The 27,307-nt window shown below is 41.3% G+C and overlaps 1 protein-coding gene across 2 annotated transcripts; it reads right to left on the bottom strand.

Moving 5' to 3' along the window:
• Positions 1 to 875: 875 nt before the first annotated feature.
• Positions 876 to 25,590, bottom strand: LOC124067389 (thrombospondin-type laminin G domain and EAR repeat-containing protein-like). 2 transcript variants are annotated; one of them, XM_046404701.1, is made up of 18 exons: positions 23,142 to 25,590; positions 22,917 to 22,952; positions 22,513 to 22,716; positions 22,226 to 22,392; positions 20,389 to 20,453; positions 20,099 to 20,260; positions 19,722 to 19,954; positions 19,000 to 19,090; positions 18,765 to 18,918; positions 16,054 to 16,191; positions 14,989 to 15,106; positions 14,795 to 14,909; positions 11,067 to 11,247; positions 8,770 to 8,828; positions 8,111 to 8,287; positions 3,847 to 4,025; positions 2,754 to 2,855; positions 876 to 2,574 (listed from the first exon to the last, which is right to left on the bottom strand). In XM_046404701.1, the coding sequence occupies exons 4-18, from the start codon at positions 22,305 to 22,307 to the stop codon at positions 2,421 to 2,423; spliced, it is 2,010 nt and encodes a 669-aa protein (XP_046260657.1). In that variant the 5' UTR covers positions 22,308 to 22,392; positions 22,513 to 22,716; positions 22,917 to 22,952; positions 23,142 to 25,590; the 3' UTR covers positions 876 to 2,420. The 2 variants fall into 2 exon arrangements, with proteins under 2 accessions (XP_046260657.1, XP_046260658.1); XM_046404702.1 differs by having other exon boundaries at positions 22,513 to 25,590.
• Between the last annotated feature and the right edge of the window lie 1,717 nt (positions 25,591 to 27,307).

The following is a 27,307-nucleotide window of genomic DNA, read 5'->3' as shown; positions in this document are numbered from 1 at the left end:
TCAATACAACACTTAACTGCTGTCCTGTTCTATCTTTAACTGTTCAACCTGTTTAAGCTGTTGAGTCAGTTTGACATCCTGCACATGTCCCTCAAACAGCTTCAGCTGAAACCACTTTTCTGTTTTTCAAAAAATTAGATAAAATTTCTGAATTCAGTGCAAGCAGTGAGTTTGGGCTTCATGCAAACTCTCACAGTTTGATGGGATAAAACTTTTGTAGAGTTCTGAATACAGAAAATGTTTGAGAAACAGTCAAAATTATACGAATAGTTGCACTACGACAAAAAAGTTTTAGCCCGAATGAGATATTTCCAGACACAGACTTTAGATTTAAATCTATATGTAAGTTTAAACAGATGCTTTATATTATTTGTTTCATGTTTCAGCCATCAAGTTTATCAAACTTGCATTTATTATTTTTATATTCTTTGTCATCAGGGTCAGTTTGTTTTTCTTCTTTAATTTTTAATTTAAGTTAAGTTACTTTATTAATCACAAGCTGGGAAATTACTTCTCTGCATTTAACCCATCACTGATTGAAACACACACACCTGCAACATGCAACATGCAGTGAAACACACAGGAGCAGTGGGCAGCACTGAGCATATATTGAGCTTTAAGTGCCTTGCTCAAGGGCACATCAGCAGGCTAAGGAGGGTGGGGACATTATCTTACTTATTACTCCACCACACTCAAATTTTCCCTGCCCGTCCGGTGGGGGAATCGAACCAGCAACTTTCTGATCACAAGCCGCTTCTCCAACCTCTAGGCCACTGCTGCCCTCTTAAGTGAAGAGAATGAAACTTCCTCCGGCTTAAAGTGAAGTGTAGTCTGGTAGAATTCAGACATTTGGGAGATAAAGCTAAGCTTAAGCTTATAAAATCTTTAATACCCCCAGCAGCAGTTAAAACATGAAAATAAAACAAAAATTTATATATTCATGTCATGATATCTAAATAATTTCACAGTGTTGGAATCACAGGAAATGGTTTGACCTGGAAACATCAAAGATAAGATGAATTTATTACCATATTCTCTGTATATTATTATTACACAAAATATGTCTTTTGTAAAGCTGTCATGTCAATTTATGCAAACAATAAATTATACATTAGTTCTACGATAATATTTTAACAGACAAAAACATTTTAATTTATCAGTTTTTCTTGGAATCCTGAGCATCAAATGATTCGTCCTTTATTTGAAAACTATATCTGATTCATGAACATTATTACAGAACAAATATGAAATATAATCCATAACACAAATCTCAACATAAAGATAATATCTTAATTAGAAGCAGCTGAGTACAAAAGATTCTTAAAGAAGCTTTTCCTGGATTTTGCAGAGACACAACAATATATTCTACCTTAGACAAAATGTCAGAACATGTTATGCAGTTTAAAAGTCAAAGTTTTCTACAGTAGATTCTCCTCATAGCTTACTAGTTATCTACATTTTCAACATTTAATATATTTCTTCCATTTTCAAACAAATAATCCTTACATTTTTCCTTCGAGGAACTTTCTTTTAAAGGAAAATTGTAAACAATTCAGTCACTTTTCCTTTGCAGAGAAAGTTTCAAATCAAAGTTCATACCAGCATTTAAAATTGCAAAATCTCACACTAAAATCAGTCAGTTTCAAAGACATATCAGCAATTAGTAGATCTGAAAAAGCAAGTCCAACTTTCCTAAACCGTATACACATGTCTTGGATGCATATATTTTAGAATGGATGAAGCAAATATGGTTAACTGGAAGACTGATTACATCACGTGTTTCATTTCCAGGTTGTAATTCATACGTTTATATGACCTGAAACACAGCACAACAATGATCTGAGCACGACATCAGAGGAAAATGGCCTCTGTGAGAATAAGGTTTCCAACAAACTCTGCTGACAGAGCAGAGCTTTGAGTGGACAGAGAGCTGCAGAGTACAAAATGGATAAAGCTATCGTGATAAATGTTCATCTATAATATAATACATATATACATTTATAGATACATTATACCTATAAATATATATAAACGGCTCCACAGTGAGCAGCTGAATACACAAGATTACACAAGGTTAATATCAGCTTGTGATGTTGCAGAGCAAGAGAAAGGTGGCGTACGACAGATGAGAGAGTTGAAGGGGAAGCAAGGTTCTGCAGGAGGCAAATTAGTTAAAAAATTCAACTTAGATTTTGTGCTGGACCTTCCCATTTAAGAGTGATGTCCTTATCAACAGAGCTTAATATGACTTGGATATTTTTTATGTGCAGTTTTAGAAAAAGTAGATGTACATAAATCAAGTTTATTATTGTTTTTTAGCCCTGAGGAGGACATAGCTCCAACAATATTTGAGCCAAGTTTCTGCTGAGTGTTTCAGCAGATTATGAGGTTGAAGCTCAAACTGTCTAACAGAGTTTCATTCAGTATGTCCTGAGTTTAAAGACCTTGCTGAGCCTGGAGGTGGCACTGGAGTAGATGAGAAAGGAGCCTTCATCAGTGCTGAAGTGTTCCCAGTCTCTACAGCCAAATGTCGGCAGACTGTGGACTGGAACAAAGCCCTCGTAGCCTTGCCACCTGAAAATAAAAAAAAACCATACAGAGTTGAACCTTCAAATACACAAAATCTGCAACGACACCAACAGATACAAGCATACACCAAAAGACACCAGCAGGTACCAACAGATACAAGCATACACCGACAGACGCAGACGGACACCAACAGACACTCCTTTAACCTGACAGCAAGCACCAACCTGTAGACAACACTGTTCAGGGAGTACGAGCTGCCATCGTAAGAGTTTGCTACAACCAAGAACTTCTCCTCTCCAATGGTGAAGAACTCCCAGTCCACAGCACTGAGCAAAACAACAACAACAAGCTTTAATAATAAATAGGTAGATAATAAATAGTGTCCTAATAAATAGGACACTGGAGTGACCAGAGGAAGACTCCATGGGGTAGAAATATAATACTTATTGCTAATGTTTGTGAATATTTTGTGCCTTTGATGGATCCTATTTTGTTACTCCACCTCATTCCACTCCCATTAAGCTTGTTTAATGGGACTCTGGGAGCTTTTGGATTAAAAAAATGAAAAAGTTAAATGTCATCCAGCGAAAGGCAGTTGTGGCTGACCACAGGGTTGCTGGTTTGATTCCCGGTCCACATCACTGAACACCAACTTGTTCTTGATGATCAGACCAGCAGCTTGCTGCTATCAGTGAGAGTGGGTGAGTAAGAGCCAGAATATGAAGTGCTTTGAATAAGTGACTTTTGTCTTTAACCTTCTGTGCTCATTTACTCTGAAAATTGCAGTTAAACTGTTTAAAACCTAAATCACTAGTATGCGAAATGTTGAATAGTTACAGCATAAGGTGAAGCACTTAAAGCAGTTAAAGTACTAAAAGGTTTAAAGTTTAAATGATCAGTTAAAATGTGAAGATGAAAGCATTCAATGACAAAGAAACAGGTAGCAGAGATGATTTAGAAGTGTGCACTGTGAGGAGCTGAATTGTCAGATAGATCAGGTGCTGAAGTCAGAATGAAACCAAAACTGGAATTACTAATATTTTAAATCACTGGAACATATAATGCTGCCAAACCCACTGAAACTGCTAGAAACATCTAGATTTTGGTACACTGAACTCCTAAATGGTGCCATGAACTTACTACTTTCAAATAGTAGTTTTGCTTTTTGATCCAGGTGTCATTTTTGTTTTCTTTAGTTTTTCACCAAATCACTGTTCCATTAATTTAAATGGATATGTATGGCAAAAATCAAGTCACTATTACAGAACATGTGAAAAGAACAGTAGGATGACCTGGTGTAATGAGCAGGTTGGTCACCTGTGTGTGAGGATGTTCTGGAAGGGGATGAAGGTCTGTGTGAACTTGTTGAGTTCATATACAGTGGAGTTGATGCTGTAGAGACTAGGGCCATGGTCTGAAACCTTCTGACTGTTGGCTACGGCAAGAAAAAGCCTGCCGTCAATCTGAAACACCTCCCAGTCCGTTGCTCCCACCGTCTGCAGAGAGAAAACTGAGATATGAAGGGTAACCAACATTAAAGCTTTTCTCTAATTTACTGACTTAAAACTTTTCAAGGTAGAGTTACTTTTAACTCCAAGGAGCACAAAATAAGAATTTTTAGGTTGAAACAGAAATGTAGGGTAAAATATCGATGAACCTTAAATCTCAAGTGGGACCATATATAGTTATCTGTAAAACCTTACATTGATGTGGAAATGATAATAAATTTGTTGGTTTAGATGAAGAGATCAGTGAATTTAGCTGATGAAGGTCAATGGGAGAAAAGCATCTGGTCCTCCAGCTGTTTCCAAGGCTTCTGCATTTGAAGGTAGGTCAGTACTGGTTGAGGTTAAGAGGTGTTGAATTTTGTCTCTAATGAGTAAAATTTTGTAATTAAAAAAGGTCATAAAACCATTACTCCTAAGGGTTGTTGGAATACAAGACTCTGTACTGCTATGACTCTCTGTCAGCCTGGTTACAGCGCTGAAGAGAAACCTGGGCTTGTTCTTATTTTCTTCAATTAACGCTGAGTAATAGGTTGCTCTGGTATTCCATAGGGCCTTTCTGTATTATTTGAAACTATCATTCCAGATCAGGCAAAATTCCTCTAGTTTGGTGGAATACCGTTTCCTTTCAAGATTTTGTGAGTTTTGTTTTAATTTGTGGCTTAGATTTATACCATGGAGTTGAGTTCTGAATGAGTTTGCACCTAATTGGCATTGAAGGAACTGCATTAAGCTGGTTTCAGTCCTATTTATCAGATCGATCTCAGTTTGTTCATGTTAATGATGCATCATCCATACTTACAAAAGTTAATCACGGAGTTCCCCAAGGTTCTGTCCTCGGCCTAGTACTATTCACCCTTCATATGCTCCCTATTGGTGATATTATTAGGAAACGCTCCTTGCATTTTATTACATTTCCATACTTGTCAATGAAACCAGACCAGAAAAACCTGAATGACTTGCAATTTTCTACTTCTAAATTAGGCAAAAGTGAAGTTATTGTTCTGGGCCCTAAACAACTTAGAAACAAATTATCCAATGATATATCAATGCTAGATGGCTTAGCCCTGGCCTCAAGCTCCACTGCAAGGAATCTAAGAGTTATTTTTAATCAGGACCTGTCCTTCGCACATAACACACATTTCAAAGATTACATTCTTTCATCTCCGCAATATTGCAAAAATTAGGCACATTCTGAGTCAAAAAGATGCAGAAAAAATAGTCCATGCATTTATTATTTCCAGGCTTGAATATTATAACTCCCTTTTATCAGGTTGCCCCAATAAATCTCTAAATCTATATACTCTCCAGCTAATCCAGAACGCTGCAGCAAGATTACTCACAAGAACCAGCATGAGAGATCATATTTCTCCTGTACTGACTTCTCTACATTGGCTGCCTGTAAAATCCAGGATAGTTTCTTCTCACATATAAAGTCCTGAACGGCCAGCCACCATCATACAGTTGAAAGTACCCTATTATCCCACCAGAGTTTTACGTTCCAAAGATGAAGGGTTACTTGTGGTTCCTAGAGTCTTCAAAAGTAGATTTGGAACCAGAGCCTTTAGTTATCAAGCTCTTCTACTGTGGAATCATCTTCCAGTTTCAGTCCAGCAGGCGGACACCCTCTCTATGCTTAAGATTAGACTTAAAACTTGCCTTTTCGATAAAGTTTATAGTTAGGGCCGGTCTAGGCTCTCGCTCTCCCTCTCCTTCTGCACACATTTATGTCCCATTAATGCATGTTACTAACTCAACTTCTTCCCTGGAGTCCTTGTGCTTCCTCATCTCACAGGTTCCCATTAATCATGGTTGGACCTCCTGCTGCAGTCCTGCTCGAAACTTACTGCAACTATCACTGTTTAGTCATAATCTATTTTAATTCTATTACTACTTTGTACAGCTACTACCATCATTATTGTTACTACTACTGCTATCATAATCACCATAGTACCTCCTGTATACTTCATCATTATCATTTTCTACAATTCCAATACTTCTGGCATTAATAGTGCTGCTACACCCTAATTTATTCAGGCATCAGATTTGAGATTTACAGATCACAGGTGTACAGGTTAGAAATTGGTTTCCTAAAAGCTGCTAAATCAAGGTTTTTAAATATTAGGCTTTTTTTTTTTAAATGGAAGTAAGTCGAATGTGAATACAATCCAGACTAGAACAAACAGGTTTTTAAATGAGGCCCTGAAGAGTTTCATTATATTTATTACAGATATTCATGTTGAAACGACCAAAATGTCATCTATTTTGGTGCCCCTTTGGCTTTTCTCTAACACCAACAGGCAAAAATATCCACTCGCACAGTAAAACACGTTTTGACCATAACTGCACAGACTATTATGAAACGTCCTGCTCATCATCCTCAGGTCAAACTTGACATTTCTAACTAAACTATTGGTAAGACAATGAAAGAACTGTGATTCCAACAAGCAAAAAAACTGCCAAAGGATTCAAATGTCAAGTCAAAATGTTCATTGACAAGTCTAAGTCAAAATGTTCACAGCATTGTGACAAGTTGTAGCTACACAGCCACAAAACCAAAATGAGACCAAGTCACAACATAATAAAATGACACATCTAAGTCTAAACACCCACAGAGAAAAGCTTTTGAATTGTTTTTAACAGTGACTGACCACTGAAGAATCCAAATGGGCTCAAGTTTAAGTCAAGGCAGATGGTCAAGTTGAAACCAAGCAAACGTTTTATTTACAGCACAACTTTTGAGCCTTGCAGAGATCTATTTGTAGGTCTGTTACACATGGTGTAAACAAAAAGAGTTTGATGTGCTTTCTCCTGGCTGTGACTGTTTCTGTCATCATACAAATCAAAGGTACACCTGTTTTTCATGAGGCTTTAACCACTTTTTATGTGGTTTTAAAATCCAATAAAAGTCCTCAGTCAGACGATCCGCCCTGATGGACGAGTCTTAACAGTCTGCTGCTGGAAACCCCCTCACACACACAGACACACACAAACAGAGCCATACACACACGTACACACACTACAGGTGTGTGTGCGTGTGTTTGTGTGTGTGTGTATGCATATCTCATTAATTACACTCCTCTGGTTTCCTGTGTTTTAAATGTAGGGTTTCGTTTCCTTTTTAATCAGAGTGTCCTGAACTGAGCAGAAAAAATAAATGTTTTAATGAATGTGCAACTACCTTCAAGCGCATATCTGTCATCCAATTGCCATTGTATTACAGTGTGACTGTTCACTGTAGGATGTCCTGCTGGTTCAGGAGTGAAATCTGGCTGTGACCACACTCAGTGGCTGGAACCACTGAGTGTGCATCAACATCAGCCTAACCCTCATCAGCAGTTAACGAGGTGAATGTTCACATAACTGTAGGAAATGCTGGATAGAGGTATGGTGTCAAAGAAAACAGTTTTCTTTTAATTCAGACAGAAGCATCAGTTCAGTCACAGGATTAACACATTAGTAAAGCAGTCAGTGTGTCCGTGCAGTTGAGTCAACAGGTGATATTTACCTGTGTGTGATTAGTGGTTGAAAGTCATCATATCAAGGTGCGACTAGTCTCTGATTTACTGAGATAACTGTGATCATCTGTTTCATCACTTCTGTCTGCTCTCAGCTCTGCTGCCCTACAGCTGTGAGCATCTAATGGGACACAACAGGTAGGCTCACCTCTACAGATAGAGGGTTAGGGTTGAGGGCACCCCTGAAGATTTATCTCTCAGTTTCTGAACAGCAGTGAATGCTAAACATAATGCAATCTGACCTGAGGGTGGCTTCGCTCAGCAGCTTGTGGCTCAGTTTTTGTTAAAGCTCCATCACAATGTGAGAATGTTGTATGTTTAGTTTGATATCATGTATTTGACACACATGAAGAGAATCATGTGGTGGCTGGTTTTCTCTAAGTTTTCTCTTGTCTTTGGTCTGACGAGCTTGAATATATTGAAGTTATTATGATTTTGTGTCAACTTTTTGTTTGTAAAACATCAGACAGACCAACGTTTGTCTCAGTGTCTTCAACCAACTAGTTGGATGTACAAACAGACCTTCTGTCATATGACACAAAGACAGTAAACACTGACCGGAATACTCTGGAAGGGCTGGAAGCAGCCATCCAGCCAGACGTAGACGGTAGAGCTGATGGTGGTAGTTTGACCATCAAAGGTGTTGGCAACCACCAGAAAGTGGTACGGTCCAATGGAGAAGAACTCCCAGTCATACGCCCCTGATGTGAACAGAGTCTGGTTCACCTCAAACAGCTAAAGGGATTGGACAGGGGACAAGACAAAATGAGTGAGATGAGGGTTATAGTAGGGGACAACAGAAGACAAGACAGGAAATATAAGAACAAAAGACACAGGAAAAGACAATGACAGGACAGGTGAGTAAAGCATGTTACAGGAAATGTCCAGGACAGCACAAGACAGTGAAAGAATGAGAGGGAACAAAAAAGAAGGGAGGAGAGACAACAGAATGGAAGTGGTTCAGGTAGAACAGAAGAGGACAGCACATAATAGGAAACAAGAACACAAGACAGGACAAAAGGGGAAAGGACAGGATAAGACAGACAGGACATAACAAGACACAATGGTGTAGGCTAGGACAGAAGAGAAAATGCAAAGCTGACACGGGACAGAAAAGGCTGGGATGGGACCAGACAGAAAATCAGAGGAAAAACGCAGGGGTCAGAGAGTTGGACTTGTCGTTCTCTGTCATACAGAGTTTGACAAGACAGCTGCACCTTTGTGTCTTGATTCCATCTGTAGATCACACTGTGAATGTTGTGGTTCGAGTCTCTGGCTGAGGACACATGGGGACACTTTTTAGTCATAATAAAACACTTGAAGGACACATCAGCAACTTGTCTCATCCCATCAGCATTTAAATAGTATACAGTATATTTTATATATATATAACTTGTTGTGAGTGAAATACTGAAAAGATCAAAACATAATACGAGAAAAGATAGCACCAAAAATAAGGGCACGAATCCTTCAAAATAAAAGGACACCTACACAAATGTCAAAAAGTCAAAAACTGTATTTGTTACAAATAAAAAAACTCCTGTTGTATATAAAGACAAAGAACAAAGCTGTAATTTGATATTAACTGTTGGTGAAACACAGACTGGTTATATTCAATGAACAGTTCCGAAGCTAGACCTGCTATCATTGGCTGCTTATCGACCAAGTTATTTTAATGACTATTTTCAGAAGAACTGTGAAGGCGCCATTAATGCTGAAAGGTACAGGTTTAGGAGCAACAAGAATGCAGGTACGAAGCTGACCCGCCTGCAGCCCAGACCAGTCTCCATTAATTAGAATAAATAACAGAACCCTCAGACTGCAGAAGAGCTGAAGCTGTTTGACAACTTCAACAGTTTGTTTCCTCAGCTCACAAATACATTATGATAGTGGTGAACTCTGTCGCAACAAGCTCAGAGAGACAAAACATTAAAGTGTGTGAGTTTGAACATTAAATATTTAATGGTTTCAACTGAATACAATTCAAAAAGGATTTACAGATCACTATATTTACGTTTTACACAGTATCTCAACTATTTTGGAGACAGGGTTGTATCATATATTATTATATAGCGCTGGTCCGGCTGCAGAAGGTGTACAGGGAGTGCAGCTTTATGTGTTTTACTGAGACCTGGCTGAATGGACTGATACCAGACTCTGTGGTTTCTCTGGACGGTTTTAAACTTGTGCATGTTGACCGGAGAGTGGAGGACTGTGGTAAGCAGAAAGGTGGGGGTCTACTGGTGTTTATTAACGAGAGATGGTGCAACCCGGGGCACGTCTCTGTTAAGGAACAAGTCTGCACTAAAGACATCGAGTTAATTGCTGTTGACATTTGGCCTTGTTACATCCCAAGGGAGTTTTCACACATTATTGTGTTTAATGTGTACATCAATTTCCTGGCTGACACAGCAGCCGCTTGCGATATGCTCCACAGTGAAGTGACCAGGATGCTGACACAGCACCCACAGTCTCTCCTGCTCATCAGCGGAGACTTCAATCAAGCCTCTCTATCTTCCACTCTCCACTCATTCACACAGTATGTGAAGAGAGCCTGCACAGAAGAAGTCTGTGAAAGTGTGGACTGATGAGGCCAGTGAGAGACTGAGAGACTGTTTCCAAACCACAGACTGGGAGACACCGCTCTCATGGTGATGACATCAATGGCCTGACCGACTGCATCACAGCCAACATCAACTTCTGTGTGGAGAACACTTTGCCAAACCAGAGGGTACAGTGTTTCTTCAACAACAAGCTCTGGGTGACCCTGAGCTTAAAGCCCTGCTGAATCAGAAATGAGGGCAAAAGAATGGAGCAGAAGAGAGTTCAGTGTGAACTCAAATACTGGATCAGACAGGCCAAGAAGAAGAAGCTGGAGGAGGAGCAGAACAACACATTAGATGTGTGGAGGGAACTAAAGGCCATCTCAGGAAATGGACTGAGTGGAGCCAGTGGTGACCAGTGCTGGCAACATAGCCTGGCAGATAACAGAAGTTGGAAGTGAGCTGTTTGCACAGGTGCAGAGTCTGTTGTCTGCAGCTCTTCATGTAACATCTCACTGTGTTGATTCTGCTACTCTTCCTCCCTTCAGTGTTATTGAAAGAATAGCCACTAAGAAAGTTTTTGGTAATTCAATGTTAAACACATTTAATTTCCTGTAAATTCTTCACTGGTAATTGGTAATGGGGATGGAAATTAACTTGGTGTGGTTTGAATCGGTGCAGCCACCAATACCAATGTACAAACCTCATCTCAGCCACTGCGGCCCATAGACAGCCTCTCCAGGAATTCGTGACGTTGCGATCGCAAATTCAACCAATCCACGCAAATTATGCACAAGCTTGCAATTTTGTCCAATTACCACAACTTTTCCACAAATTGGACCAATCATTGGTGCTTTCCGCGAGTTCCACCAATCATTTATATCAATGCATTTATATGGTCAGACCACCTTTAAAGAGCAGAACCCAACAGCTGACTATTAAAGATCATATTTCTGACATTATTTGTTTACCTCGTCTGTGATTGGCTACCACAAGGAAGCTGTGGTTGTGGATGTGGAAGGCCTCCCAGTCCAGAGCTGAATGAGTCTCTAGTGTTTGGTGACGCAGGAAACGTCGCCGTTGCCAATTCCACTGATAGATGATTGACAGCTCAGGCTTCGCCTCCCTAGAATTTGCCACCACAAGGAAAATCTAATGAAGAAAAAACACAACAATACATTGCCTTTAACATCACAGTACAAACAAAAACACACTTTTGGACACATACCATATATGGTGGACTAAGTGGTTCATGTACTTTAATGTATTTTCAGTCCGGTCCGTTTGTCCTGGTTTTGTTCTCTTGGTTCTTACAGCTTTGTGTCTTTTTCCTGTTTCATAAACAGGAACATAAAGAGCTGAACCCAACAGCTGACTTTTAAAGATCATGTTTCTGACAGCATTCGATTATCTCGTCCGTTTACTTCTCTATGTTTCTCCGGATCATTTGACTCTATACAGCACTTGGAACAAACTTTACTCCCGAGGATCAGCTATCTAACAGAGTACATTTATTCAAATACTGTACTTCAGTACAAATCTGAGGTATTTCTATTGTATGCAAATTTATACTTGTACTTTACTAGATCTCAGAGGTAAATACTGTACTTTTTTACTGCAGTCCATCAGTCTGGCAGCTTCAGTTCCTGTCCAGATAATAACCCTGAGTCTCCAGATGTGTTGATGCTGAACGTCTGTGATAAACTGAAGGATGAAGATGAAAATCCTCCTTCTTCAGCTGAATACTTGAAAACAGGCTGTTTGTGTGAGCTCAGGAACCTGAGGACAGCTGGGCTCCAAACACATGAAGATCTGATAGAATGTGATGCTCTGCTGGAGATTAAAGCAACCAACAGAAAGGAACTCAGATGAGCTCCAACATCTGGCAGATTGACCCACTGACACAGCAGATCCTATAGGAACACATTGTACTGCACTGCGAGTACTTTTACTTTAAGTACATTTTGTTAATATTACCTTCAGACTTTTACTTTCTTTTATTGCTGTAACAAAACATCCAGCCTTCTCTTTAACACTAAAACTTTATGTTAACACAAGTTTGCATCTGTACAAAGCACACCAACGCAATAAACAATTTTCTCTCTGAGTGTTTCTAACCATCCTGCACATAAAAGTTTCAGAGTTATAAGTCAAACACAGGTCAGACTCTGTCAGGGCCCTGAAAGGAGGATTTGCATTGACACCATCCTTTCAAGATACAAGATACAAGATAGGTTTATTTGTCACACACACAATCATACACGGTACAATGTGCAGTGAAATTCTTTATGTCCCTGCTACCAAAAAATAGGTAAATAAAAAAATTAAAATATTGCAAAAAGAGAACGCTTATAAAAAAAATAAAATTAGAATTAAAAAAGTGAAAATTTGCAGTATTTACATGAATAGTATTTACATCTAGTGCATGTAGTGCAGGTGGGAGTGGGATTGTCCAGATTAACGCTCACTGTTGAGCAGATGGATGGCCTGGGGGAAGAAGCTTCTCCTCATCCTCTGTGTTGGTTCTCAGGCAGCAGAACCGACGGCCTGATGGCAACAGGGAGAAGAGTGAGTGTCCGGGGTGATGGGGCTGCCTGAGGATCTTCTCAGCTCTCGACCTGCATCGTTTGGTGTAAATGTCCTGCAGGTCGGGTAAAGTGGTTCTGGCAGAGAGGAGGTGATGAATGTTTTGACCAGCTTCTCAAAACATTTCATCGCCACAGATGTGAGGGCTATGGGGCGATAGTCATTGGGGTTACTGAGCTGGGTTGTCTTTGGGACGGGGACTACAACAGACTTCTTAAAGCAGGTGGGAATCACACATTGTGAGAGGGAGAGGTTGAATATCGTTGTAAACACCGGTGCGAGCTGTTCAGCGCAGGCTTTGAGGACCCGACCGCTAATGCCGTCAGGCCCTGCTGCTTTCCTGGTGTTTACACTTCTACACATCCTCCTCACCTCCAGCTCCGTCTCAGTGAGCATCACCTCTTCACCGGCTGGGAGCGCAGCTTCTTGCCTGCTGTCCGACTCGAAGCGAGCAAAGAAGTTGTTGAGCTCATCAGCCAGAGAAGCGTCGACTCTCATCTCGGGTGGATGTGTAGCTTTGTAGTCCGTGATGGTGCGTAGTCCCTGCCACAGCGCCCTGGAATTGCTCCCCTCCATCTGCAGCTCCAGTCTTGCGGCGTAGCGGCGTTTAGCCTCCTTCACCGTCCTACGGACAGCGTAGGTGGCTGCCCTGTACAGCGTTGTGTCACCCGTGGCGAGTCCCGAGTTGTGGGCAGCGGTGCGGGCCCTCAGCGCGTCGCGGACAGTTTTGTCCACCCACGGCTTCTGGTTGGGAAAAGTTCTGATGGTGGCTGTTGGTGTTATGTCTTCCACCATTTTCCCGATAAATCCCACAACCGCTTCCGTGAACTCGTTGATGTCACCGCCCGAGCTGCACCGAAACATGTCCCAGTCCGCTGAATCCAGTGCGCCCCGCAGAGCGGCCTCTGATTGGTCAGTCCACCGTGTTACTTCTCTGACTGCAGGAGATTCCTGCTTCAGCCGAGGTTTATATTTCGGCATGAGAAGGACTGCACTGTGGTCCGAAAGGCCAACGGAGGCAGAGACTTGGCCTTGTAACCATCCTTGAAAGGAGAGTAACAGTGATCCAGAGTCCTCTCTCCTCTGGTGGGGCAGTCGATGTGTTGCTTAAACTCCGGTATCACCTTCCTCAGGTTAGCACGGTTAAAGTCCCCGGCCACGATGAGGGCTGCATCAGGCTGGTTAGCTTGATAGGTGGATATAGCCTCATGTAGCTCGGTGAGAGCAGTGTCCGTGTTCGCCTGAGGTGGGATGTAAACAGCGCTGATGATGACCGAAGTAAACTCACGGGGCAGGTAGAAAGGACGACACTGGATGGTTAGGAGCTCCAGGTCAGGGGAACATGAGTGTCTGAGAGACTCAACGTTCCTGTTGTCACACCAGTTGGTGTTTACCATCAGACACACACCACCTCCCCTTGATTTACCAGACTCGCCCGTCCTGTCCTTGCGGTGAACTGAGAAGAACTCTGCTGGTTGAACGGCGTGGTCCGGAGTCAGGGGGGTTGAGTTCATCGAGCTTGTTTTCCAGTGACTGGACTTTGGCGAGTAGGATGCTGGGCAGAGGTGAATGGTGTTCTCTGCGTCTCAGTCTGTTCCTAACGCCGGCTCGTTTCCCTCGGGGCCTTCTCCGTGATCCGCAGCCTGTGCGTCCATTGTTGTTGTTGTTGTTGTAGCCTGCCCGTAGGATGTTGACGGGCCAGGTCGGGTCCAGGATTAAGTTGATAGGAGCACAGTTTGAATACTGTGCTCCAAGGTTGATTAGGGTCTGTCTGTCGTATGTGTTATGACCTACAACAGGATGGCTTAACAAGTTAAAAATTACGCTAAAAACGACTATATACAAACAAATCTCAGGAGCAGGTACGACAGCGGCCGACCTCACCAGCGCCATCTTGGAAAACCCCTCAGTAAACAGAACAGATGGTAGCTGGAAATGACATAAGCTATGAAACAGATGCTGATCTTTTTATGAAACACTGTCAAAGTGTGATTTTAAGTATTAAATACTGGAATGAAACATTGGTATTTCTGACTGATGGTAAGAAGTCCTCTGACACCCCGAACGTGACAGTGTCCCTGTGCAGAACATTCAGTCCTGCAGCAGCTCTCACCTTGTCCTCGATGGTGAAGTGTTTCCAGGCTCGAGCCTCCTGAGTGCTGATGTTCTGGTACAGCTGGAAGGACCCCTCTCTCCATTTATAGACACCCGAACCAGGCCGAGAGTCCCTGCAGATGAGACATGAGAGTTGGCATGGAGTCTGGTCTGGAGTCAGGGACTGGTTTTACATGAGACATGATTCAGCACCTGTTGGCTGCAGCCATGAACAGGCCTTCAGATGGGATGGAGAAGACCTCAATGTCAAAGGATTGTGAGCTGGTGTAGATATCCTGGTAGTCCTCCACGTAATCCAAACGCTCCGTATCTGCAGAAGACACGCAAGATAAAACTCTGACACTGTATTTTGCCCATTATGACACATATAATACAACAAGCTTTCTTGATTTCAGCTGGCTCATGCCACCATTTTAATCACATTCATTTACTGCCAAAATACCAGAGACAAAAAAATGGGCTTATTTCCAGCACATATGAAAACTACAAAATATAATAATCATAAAGAGATTAGCAAAAAATCTGTTTTAAAGTGAAGATGTGCTGTATAATGTTTGAAACAAAGAATGTTTAATTATTCACAATGTGAAGAATTTAGCTTTATTTTATCTATTGTTATCTTTTATTTTTGAATCAATCTAAAAATCTAACATCATGTTATTTCCCACTAGAGGGTGGGACCAACCTCAGATCTGCTAAACAAACTGCTTTTATTCTCTAAATTTTAGTATTTGTCATGCTATAACTTTCTCATAAAACCAAAACTTGACTCTCAGAATGTAACAACTCACTCTCATAATAATGTTATTCTTTATATAAGAATAAAGTTATAAATTTTAGAAGCATTATAAGTTTTTCTCATGAAGATCATTCTCTTTATGACTTTTTATATAAAGTTTTGACTTCATTCTCATAATGTAAAATTAGGAGTCAAATGTAAAAAAAGTCAAATGTGTTTCTCTGTGTGTAGCTCAAACACATATCCAAATCACAAAGTTATGAAAAGCTGGGGTTTATCGGTTGATCGCTGGGGAAGAGTTTTTAGATGACTTGGGAAATGACATAAAAACCTCAAAAACACAAAAAAATAATGGAGCCACCCTTTAAATAAAGAAAGAACTGAAGTGAACCGAATGAAGTTTGGACCTCACAGAGCATTAACACTGAGGGTCAACAGTTTCATATCAACACCACAAACTCCCTGTGTTAAAAACACAACAGACTGTGTCTGTTCTGATACTTTTTGAATGTACATACTATGAGTCTGCAGCAGTGTCTTCCATGCAAGTCCATCACAGATGAACAGGCCTTTCCCCTGGGCGTTGAACCACAGCTGGCCTTCTTCTGGTCCTGAACACTTAGGAGGATTTCCCAGAGTCACTCTGGCCTCCGCCTCTGAAACAAAACAACAAGATGTCTTCAGGAATCCTGAGTTTAATAATGATGTTTCAACCTGAACCTGACATAGACAGCAGTGAAGAAGTAATCTACTCAAGCCAAGTTTTGCCGTCACAGTCGCACACATGAAAACGTACAGGATTCTTCACTCTTAAACACATGTGACAAGGAAATCGATAAAATAAAAAATCAATTAAAGAACTGACCAAATAAAACAAATAGAAAAATATGAAATATTTAGTGAAAATAAATGGTGGAAAAATGAAAAGTATTGCCACTGCCAGTCTTAATTTTCAATGTTGCAACAGTAAAACAAGATGATACAACACAGAAGACGGAAGACATACAGCGTATAATAATTTTTTATGAAAAAAATCCAATAATGAGATACTGCTTTGAACCTTCAGAAAACAACTAAAGCTGTCAGACCGATGTGGTGGAGAGAAAAGCAGCTTGACAAGTAAAAACTGAAGTGAAGTGGAAGTACGTCAGACTGACAGTTTACATACAAGTGACACATTATTACCTGTGACAGGAAAGTTCCACAGAAAAATGATTAATTGATTCAATTTCAATTTATTTATTTATATAGCACCTTTTACAATCAAAATTGTCTCTAGATGCTTTACAGAGACCCAGAGCCTGAACCCCCGAGCAAGCAGTCAGTGGCAAGGAAAAACTCCCTTTTAACAGGAAGAAACCCTGAGCAGGACCCGACTCACAAGGGAGAACCATCCTGCTGATAGTCGGCCGGGTGAAGGAGGAGAAGAAGATGTAGACAGGACAGAGAGGTTGAAAGAGAGAGAGAGAGAGAGAGAGAAACATACATGAAATAAACATCATAAATTACAAAGGAAATTATTAATAATTCACAGTACTTGCCTGACTGAGTCAGGTGAGGATGACGAAGGTTTCTGTAACTCCTTCAAACACACATCTTTATCAAGAACTGACCAAAGACTCCTGAAAGCTGTCTGACAATGTGAGCTGAAGTCAAGCAGCAGGGCTGCCACACATTTCAGGGCCAGAGTTACAAACTGAAGTTAATGGGTTAGCGAGGTCCGTTGAGGTTTTTCACATGATGAAGGCTGCTCTCTTTAACCTGTTATATCACAATATGAAGTGGTACAGCTCACCTGACCTGGAGGAGGTTGTGTTCAGGGTCTCAGATTAAAATGGGTACAAACAACACTGCCCTTTCATTGATTCTCCTCCTGATGATGATCTTTCTAAGTGATGTAGACTCTGAGTGGAGGAAACACGTTTTATATGCAAACTTTCAACTTCCTGTCTGTAACAGAACGAAGTTGTCTCGTTACGGCAGAGCAAAGTCAAGACTATGAAGATCCCTGTGAAGAGATGGGGGCCCCTGAAGTGTTTCTGGTCGCCAGGCCTCACCGGTTACTGTACAAAAACACAACTTGTATCACTGATTCAACTGAAACTGGATCACTTCACGAAGAAAACTTTTTCTGGTTTTCCCTCTGATGTCCTCTAGCTGCTCTGCCTCAGCTCTGGACAGGTATCAGATATCTGCTGCTAGCCTTCCCACAGCCAGTCCAGGACTGGACACAGCCTGTGAGACCAACTGACGGACCGAACAACCGACTGACCAACTGACCTGACTAGTAGTTTTTCATGGACACACATGAAACTGATCCATGTGAAACAGAAAGATTTACCTAACATACAGACTACAGCAAAGGTTTTAAAACTAAAACCAAACTAAAAGTCCTGACAGTCAACATAAACACACCTGTACAGAGTTGTCTTTTTACCTGCCCATCACCTCAGCACCAGTCTGACACTGTTGTCATGGAAACATACATCAAATAGCAGAACAGACAGACAGGCACACAAACACACACACACACACACACACACACACACACACACACACACACACACACAGGGGAAGCTGCTCTTTCTGTCAGTTATTTCATGGTTCAGATTACTGAATCACTGATGCCACCACAACCCAAACCCCCATCACTGAAGGTCCTGAGGCCCCTGATCTGAACTTGATCCTCTGGTTTTTAATCCACCTTACTCCACAGAAGTATGTGGACTGATGTTATTACTGAACACTTCCTGACACTGAGTTCATGTTTCAGCCTCTCGTGTCAGGCTGCTTCACCTTGTGAATGATGGCTTGTTGGGCTATTTGCCACCTGAGATGAAGTTCTATACACACCAATCAGGATTCAACTGCATACTCTGCTCTCCAGGTTCCCCCATGTATATTATGATTTACAGACTTTACAATGTGTCATTTATTTATTCTAATAAAAAGATGCTATAATATAAAGGCTGTTCTCAAGATAGAAACATTTTGGTCAATAACAGGATGCACAGATGTACAAGACAGCCACTGGGTTACTTTGATACTAAAGAAAACCTAAAAACACAATGATTCTTAATTAAGTTGTGGTGTTATCAGGATTGTTTTTTATGGGCATTCATGGTGGACATGTTACATGTTTACCATATTCTACCTATGCTGTTGGTTCACTGGTGTATTGTCCACTACTGGGATTTCATTGTATTTTTAAAGCTCCTACCTTCCTTACCATATGGGTAAACTGGTTCACGGTAGACTGGTTGGAGAGGGGTGGACTTTAAGACCTGAGGCATGGACAGCTCAGCCAGGCTGGGGTCAGGGGATGGACACAATCTGGGTGTGGCATCTGAACCAGGAAGTAGAACCAGCTGACGCAGTAAACCCTGAACACAGACAGAACTGTGAAAACCAGGTGACCGTTTTCCTGAAAGTCTACTTGAAGTCCTGATAGATTACAGACTCACTTTGAAGTGTCCCCTCAACCTCCTCCTGCTACCAATGAAGAACCTGGACCCTCTGGTGCTCAGAGCACTGGGGAAGGGCTGGAGCTGTTTACTGGGAGAAAGAAAACCAGTTAATGCAACATTATGACATGTCATATGATCAAAGACCAATTTGTTTCATTCTGAAATGATCAGAGCTGAATCAAAATGGGCCAGACTGAATGACAAACTGAAAGACAAACTGAACTGAACCAGGGTGGTCTGAACTGAGACAATGAAAGGTCTCAGTGAAACCATGCTGAGCAGACTCGTGTTAACAGTAGAGATGGGCCAGTTCTGGCGTCGAGTCAAAGTGTGCCTGACTGCCTTGAAGCCGGTCATCCCATCTCCATTTTTCACACAATTAGGCAACTCTGTATCAGCAGCCTGGAAATTCAGCTGACATGCAGCTGGCTGCCAAAGTGTAACAGTGCTAAAGAGAGAGCCAGTTTTCAGTCTAGACATGCCTTCAAGCCATGTTGCAACAAAGAAACAAATCCCTGACCTCTCCAGTCAGTCCAATGAACCAGACTTAACTGAAGAAAATCACGTTGAAGTATGCTAAACTCTGCTGAATTAAACCAGGCAAGGAAATGAGATTAAATTAATGTGAACCGAAATGAAACAGGCTAAGCTGGACTGAACCAGGCTAAAATGAAATTAACTACAACTATGATTAACAAAGATGAACCTGATTAGCTCACAGTTCCAGAGGAAGTCCACAGTCGATGGTCAAAGTGGCATATGGTCCGGTGATGGCCAGTACCAAAGTGTGCCAGCGGTTGTCATCCAGTCCAACATCCTTAAAGCTCATTCGCCTTTGCACACCGATACCAGGGGTCAAGGTCAGGAAGTGAAGACGCTTTTCTGTGATGCGTAACCCCAGCAACAGCAAATCAGATCCCTCCTCCACCACAGAGAAGATATACTCATTCCTCTGGAAGAGACAGAGGAAGAACAAGTTAAATCAGACAAGCCCAACCAGACCAGATAAGTCAGATTAGACCAGACCAGATCAGACAGACCAGACCAGGCAGATTAGACAGACAAGACCAGTTTCTATTCAGTTCTGCTGGTTCACCTTCTGTCTCAGTCTTGGTGTCTTGATGGTGGCAACCAGTGAGAACTCAGCAGGGAAGTAGTCACAGTTGGTGAATATTTGGGAGGCTGGGAAACTCAGAGTTGTTGCCAAGGCACCAGTCAATCGCAGACCTCTGGACCCACTGGACTGAACCATCTGCACCTAATTGGTCATTTGATTAAATATTTGTTCAGCAACCACCAGCTGATCTGGAATCATTTGTCTCTTCATATGTTCACCCCTCATGTTTTCATTCTTCAACACCCGCTCCATCCTGTCAGTTCTCCTACCTGTGTGGAAGAGCCTTTTCCTGGGCTTGGCAAAGCTCTGGCCAGCAGGTCAAGAGGCAGTAGGTCTACAGAAAGACATGAAGCAGGAGAGCAGCAAGTTAATGGGTAAGTTTACATCATCCACTGTGAGTGTTTGTTTCTGTGAAGTGTGAAGTTATTGATTCCTGTGTCTGGTGAGATGTTGTTGAAATAAATTGACAAGGTATTCAGCCTCACGTGCATTTGGAAAGTTTATATTTTGAAGGCTCATGATTATGTTTTTTTTTTTTTTAAATTTTACTGTAAACTAACGATCTTTCTTTTTCCTTGTGAGAAGATGAAGCTGATTAAACTGACAGTGAAGGATTATCTCATCACATTATGTACGAAGATCCTGAAAGCTGATTGTCACAGAAGTGAAGAGAAAGCAGATGAAGATAAATGAAGTTAGTGAAGGCTGCGAGAATCAGTGAAGATGTGAACCAATGGCTGGTTTACATCAGCTCTAACAGGACATGTTCCTCTGGGGGACTGATGTGTGGACAGTCTGTTGTGTGAACGTTAATCTTTGAACACATGATGAACACATGAGCACTTTAACTCAGCACAGGTTAATTTTATCATTTCATCACCTCAGCAGACGTTTTATTCATCCCCCTGCGGCTTCAGTGAGCTAAAAATAAAATGGAAGGTGTGGCAGCTTTGTGGCAGCTTCCTGTAAGACTGAAAACAAACACTGGCTGGTTTCTATGCTCAAATGTTTTATTTTTGAGGGACAGAAGACTGTAAAACTGAAAATAAGAGCAGTGATACGACTCAGGCTCTTCATCAGTTCCCAGTATTTAAAGGTTAGAGATGAACTGAGACCACATGTAAAAAAAAAAAGTTCCAGTTATGAGATGAAAGCAGATCAGAAACAAAGAGTTTAAACAGAGTTTAAGTTTAAATCTTTGTTTCTTAACTGACAGCAGCAGCTCAATGTTTGAATGTTTGTAGCTGGAATTCCCCTTTAAGCTGGTCTGATGCTCAGTCTGTGTGTGTTGTAGCTGCAGCAGGATCAGTGGAGGGTGAATGGAAGATGAGTGGAGGATGAATGGAGGGAGGGGACAACATGCACAAAAACGGTTCTCACATTTCAAAGACACAAAAAACAACAAAGTACAAAGCAGCTCAAAAACAACTTAAACAGGTGAAATGCCACGTCAGAAAAACCTCAAACTGATTTCAGTGTTAATCACAGAGGTAATGCTCACAGAGAGAAGAAGAGAAGCAGTTCAGCACGGGTTCATCAGTTGGTTCATGAACTTCAGACTTCAGCTTTGTGGTCACATCTGAGTTTGTTAAGTTTAACAAAACTAAATTAAAACAGCAACTCACAATCTTGTTTTTACTCGGTGATGATTTGTTAAAGCAACTGAACCAGCAGCAACTGAGCGAACTGCTGAGGTAACGTTAGCATGCTAACGTCTGACCTGTTTAGATTACAGAAGCAAAGCTCCCCTGCAATTTGGACACTGTCTGGAATATCGCCCTATCATATTTTCATATTTTTAATAAACTGTGTACATGTAGACAAACAAAGATCTCCACAAAGAGGTCTGGGGACAACATGTTGTAGATTCTGGGCACCGACAAAATTGGCAGCTGGCAGTTTCTTCCTGCTTCCAGTCTTTGTGCTCAGCACTAAATGCTGTCTCTGTATCAGTCCTGGACATGCAGAGACAGGTGACACAACAGTGGACTGTTCCTTTAATGCTGATAACAAATCCCCTGTTCTGTAAATCTCACAAAGAAATGAAGGTTTCCAGCGGATGTTTCTTCTCAAGATGTTTTGTATTTCACACCTGTGGTCTTGTACCTGTACAAGGTCTCCAGATCTGACTGTGGACTGTGGCGGCGAGCAGCACCCAGGTGAGCAGCAGGAAGCGATACGGCAGCATCACGCCGGTGTACCGTCAGTGATGTGGGTTTGATTCCTCCTCAGTAGTCCCCTGGCTGGCCTACATCACTCGCCATCATTCCCAGCTGAAAGATAGCCTACATCCAATCAGACACTGATACCTTTGGTTTTCTTCTTCTTTTTCTCAGTTTATTCAAACATCTGTGTTGAAAAAAGAGTTAGGGCTATTTCTTAAAAAACTTTACCTGTCTTTTGCCACCAAATGTCTTCTTTTGCTGTTGTCTGTGACCTGTAGATTCTCTGACTGGTGTCTGATCCAACCTTAAACTGAACAATCTTGTACTTCCAGAGTTTAATCAAACCACTTCAGACCACCATTAAATCCAGAAACATCACCTTCAACCTTTTCATCAACTAAGTCTTCTTCTGCTTCAGAGATTTAGTCAGACCTAAAGACAAAGAGGGTAATACTCAAAGCTGAACTTAAAATCATATTAACCTTTTGTAAAAGTTTGACCTGTTATCGAGGGACTTCAATACACATTTCATTAAAAAAATTTAAATCTTAAAGACTTCAGATGATAAAGAGGACTGCTGATGTGATTATTAAAATAGTTTTTAACCACAGGCTTCATGATGTTACATTTACCTGCTCATCCAAGTGATCAGGGCCAATAACTGCAATCTAAACAGAATTTAAAGGAATGTTTAAACAACAGTTTAATGCCTTTAACTGTACAGTTAAAGGTAGAGCGATGACAGAAAAAAAGCAAAACCTCCAGTTCACCAGGGTTTCACCAAGTCTTGAATCAATTTAGTGAGACCTCGCTGGTCTGTACATCATTTGTTTTTTGTTAAAAATGAAAAATCAAACCTGGGTCAGAGGATGGACGTTGAACCAGCAGTCTACGTCCTGGTCCAGAATCAGACATTCAGGACAGTCCAACATCAGCAGCAAGACGTCTCTGAATGAAGAGCTTCAGTTTTCTCACTGAGACGCCTCCAAGAGAGGATGTTTGTCCTCCTTCTTCAGGTGTTGTGTACAGACTTTTCTGTCATTCTGAAATCTTCCTCTTGAAATGGGCCAGACAAAACATTTCTCTTAACTCCACAGGTTTTACAAACTCTGCTGAGAAATCCTTGCATCTGTACCAGACTCCTCAGAGAAGCTGACCAGATCTTTATCCTTCACACGTGTTCTTTTCTTAGACATTTATTCATCGCTCTTCTAGTGATCCAGTGAAATGGTCCCTTAAAATGTCTTTTGTTTCCAGTCTTTAAAAGCCAAAATGAAAAGATTTCAGAGACGTTGCCTCAGCTGTCCTTTTCTCTACACCAAAAGTTGTTGATATTCATTCTTTTGTCCTTAGAACCATTCAGACAGTCTTAAAAGGTTATCGCAGTCGTCAGTCTTTCTTCTGGGTTGATGAAGGTTCAGACCTGTCATCCATCGTTTTTCCGTCAAACTTATCAATAGTTTTACTCCTTTTTATAGTTCCCTACATACTTTTCACAGTTGTCTTTCTATACATTTAGTGTTGTGTCCTTTGTAAAAAATTCAGATGACAGCCTTCAAAGAGTTTCAGAAGTTCTGTGGTTTTCTTCTCTGCTCCAGCTCTGTGGGCTTCAGAGAGCTGCTGTATGTGATGTTCAGGTACAGGTGGGACGCACTGAGGACTTTACCCGCAGGTGGGACAGGCTCACTTGCCAAAATTTAAATATAAAAGACTGGGAGGAGCAAAAGAGACAAAGAGAGCCGCCTCCTGTCTGATCCATCTGAGGTGGAAAACATCCTCTGGACAAATCAACAAATGAGATGAGATAACCCTAAAATAAGATAATCATTTTTTAGTTCCGCAGTGGGGAAATGAAAAACACCATAAATTAATATCAATAAATATTTCATTAAACAAATAAACAAGAAAACATCAGCTCTGTGGATGTTTTCTGGTTGGATGGGTTGTGATTAAATGTGGTTTCACTGCTGATCCTGACTTTTCCTCTAGCACCACCATCAGGTCAACATGTCCAAAATGTTGGTTTATGACACCTGAAACACTTGCAGAATTGATGATGTTCACATCAGCCTCAGCTGCACTTGTTAGCAGTTAGTTGGTTAATTGTCACTGTTGCAATGGTTTGCTGCAATGGTTTGTTTTCATCGTTGAGTTGGCCAGACAAGCTGCTCCACACTGATGATGAATATTATAGTCCAGAAATCCTACACAATGGACCTGTAAATACTGAATTAATGACACATCATCACATTAAATAAAATTGCCCCATTAAAGCAAGCTGAATGAACCAGGTAGTTTGGTAGATGTGGAAGCTATTTTCTTTTATCGTGTGCCTCATGATGATTTTCACTGTAATGACTAAACAAACATATTCTGCAGGAATTTAAAACCCTAGAAAATAATTACTCTGATTTATAATTAATTAATGGCACATTTTGTCAATGAATGATGAATTTAGTTGTGTGGGTTTGAAAATCTGAGACTAATGCGTTAGAGACAGAACAGGTTTCATGAAAGTGTGAAGTGAGCAAGATGAAACAGAAGAAGACGACAGATGAAAAGAGATAGAGGAGAGAGATAAAGAGAAGAAGTGACTGATCTCTGGGCTTCATGTCTCTCCCTCAGGTGTGTTGATGCTCAGGACTGAGGAATTCCCCAGGTGAACCAGAGCTCCTCCTCCTCACATGCTGACACACCTGAGGCACAATTCACCCGAATTTACCCAGATATTTTGCTGTTACATTTAGAGCTCAGGTCGTGTGCGATATGTTCACTTACAGACAACATAATGTGAAATTATGAATGTCTGTCCTCCTCCAGACAGTAGTTGGGTGTATTCAGACATGAACCAGCTGTAACCATCATATCATGTGATCACAGTCAGTCATCACCCTCCACGTCTTATTTGACTTATATTCTACTTTGGGACTTTGGGGTCAGTTTGTCACCGTCTGGTGTGTTAATGTCAGTTATAGTGACATTCAGTATCACCTGTTAGGATGATTTTAAAGCTACCTGTTATATAAAAATAATATATTGCTAGGTTGTTCCTCCCTTTGAGAGGCCAGGATTCTAACTTTATCTCTGTAGACATATGAATGTCTGAAGACCTGACAGAAACAAAGTGCATCCTGATGGACTGGATCCAAGGTCAGGTTTGAAACTGGCTTATTTGGGCTTTAGGGGCTGTCTGCTGATCCACACACATCAAATCAGAGCTGATCCAGCTTTTCATGTCTGAGTAAACATCAGTCCGCCACCCTCACATAGCTGACTGCAGCTCATGGATATACATCTAAATCTACAGATAAAGTACACAAATGTGAAGTCCTCAGCAATATATTTACGCACAGTGTACATAAAGTATATACACTGTGTATATGCTGTATATGTACAGTATATGCAATGTACGTGCCAATTCATGCGAGTTTTTAGGAACAGACTTTTGAAGTTGACTTTTGAAAGAATTGATGTTTTTGTTGTTACTGAGCTCAAAAAGATTAACTGAATTCACTGGAGAGTCAAAAGCAGAGCAAGTTATTAGCTTGTTAGCTGTGTGTTAGTTACATGGCTCACATACAGACAACATGCTAACACATGCTAACACCTGTTAGTGACCGAGACAGCAGCTGGCGAGCCCCTCCACTTAAACAGCTACATTTTTATTAAGTCTCTAAGACTCTTTTGAGTACACTGTACTTTTCACATCATACTTTTACTTAAAATTATAATCATGACTTTTACTCTGGCATATTTGGATATAGCACTGCTTTTATTCATGTTTTATTATGGACTGACAGCACATCAAAGTCTTGTTCAAGCTCAGGAGTATTTTGATTATTCTATTAATTGCAGGCATGTTCACTTCAAGCTGATTGTGTAAGCACTGAGCGGTGTGTGTTTAACTCGTCACACCGTTGAAGCGACAAGTGACTGACGGACCATTTCAAACACAGATGGTCTGTTTGAAGAAGTAGACACACCTGACAACGATGAAACATCGCAGCCTCCTCTCCTCACCTGAGTGAGACGTCTGATACGAAACAGACTGACTGGCCTCACTGTCCTCGTGTGATAGGATGATCTGTGGCTGTCTGTGAGGACTGGGACTGGGCCTGGGACACTGTAACTCCTGGTGCACTGATGTTGGTTGATTATGGATCATAGAATTTGTTGACTTATTTGCCAAATCATAACACAGGAGACCACAAGCAAAAAATGGAAAAAAGAATCTTACTTATTAATGTACTTCACAGAGTGTGATATGAATGCAATTTTTTGTGATCACACTTGCAGGCTGCAGTACCCCAACAAACCCAGCAGTGGAATCACTGAGCTCACATCAACAGTTTGTTAGAGATCATCCATCCATCCATCCATTTTCTATACCGCTTATCCGTCAGGGTTGCAGGGGAGCTGGAGCCTATCCCAGCTGACTACGGGCGAGAGGCGGGGTTCACCCTGGACTGGTCGCCAGTCAATCACAGGGCCAACACACAAAGACAGACAACCACACACTCTCACACTCACACCTAGGGGGCAATGTAGAGTAGCCAATTAACCTAATGTGCATGTTTTTGGTATTGTGGGAGGAAGCCGGAGAAAACCCACGCAGGCACAGGGAGAACATGCAAACTCCACATAGAAGGGCCCAGACCGGGATTCGAACTTGGAACCCTCTTGCTATGAGGCGACAGTGCCAACCACTGCACCACCGTGCCGCCCTTGTTAGAGATCAGATCATTTAAAAGTGAGGTTTTAGAAATAACTACGTATAAGTGGTTTTTGCTTAAGTCCTACTCAAGATCAAAACTGATCATCAGCCTGTTTTATAAATGAGGCCCCCGGTGAGCCTGGATGTCTAAGCACGAAGTTAACATGCAGAGTTTCTCAGCAGCTGAATACAGACAGTGATGGAGGTGTATCAGAAAGTTTAACTGAGTCTGAAACCAAAGTTTCTATGATGATAAGAGCTAAAAAAAAAAAAAAACAGTCAAAAAGGAATGTGAGCAGTATGTGATGG

This window comes from Scatophagus argus, chromosome 11 (genome assembly GCF_020382885.2).
Source record: "Scatophagus argus isolate fScaArg1 chromosome 11, fScaArg1.pri, whole genome shotgun sequence".
NCBI lineage: Eukaryota > Metazoa > Chordata > Actinopteri > Scatophagidae > Scatophagus > Scatophagus argus.
This window is presented reverse-complemented; position numbering and strand designations above follow the sequence as displayed.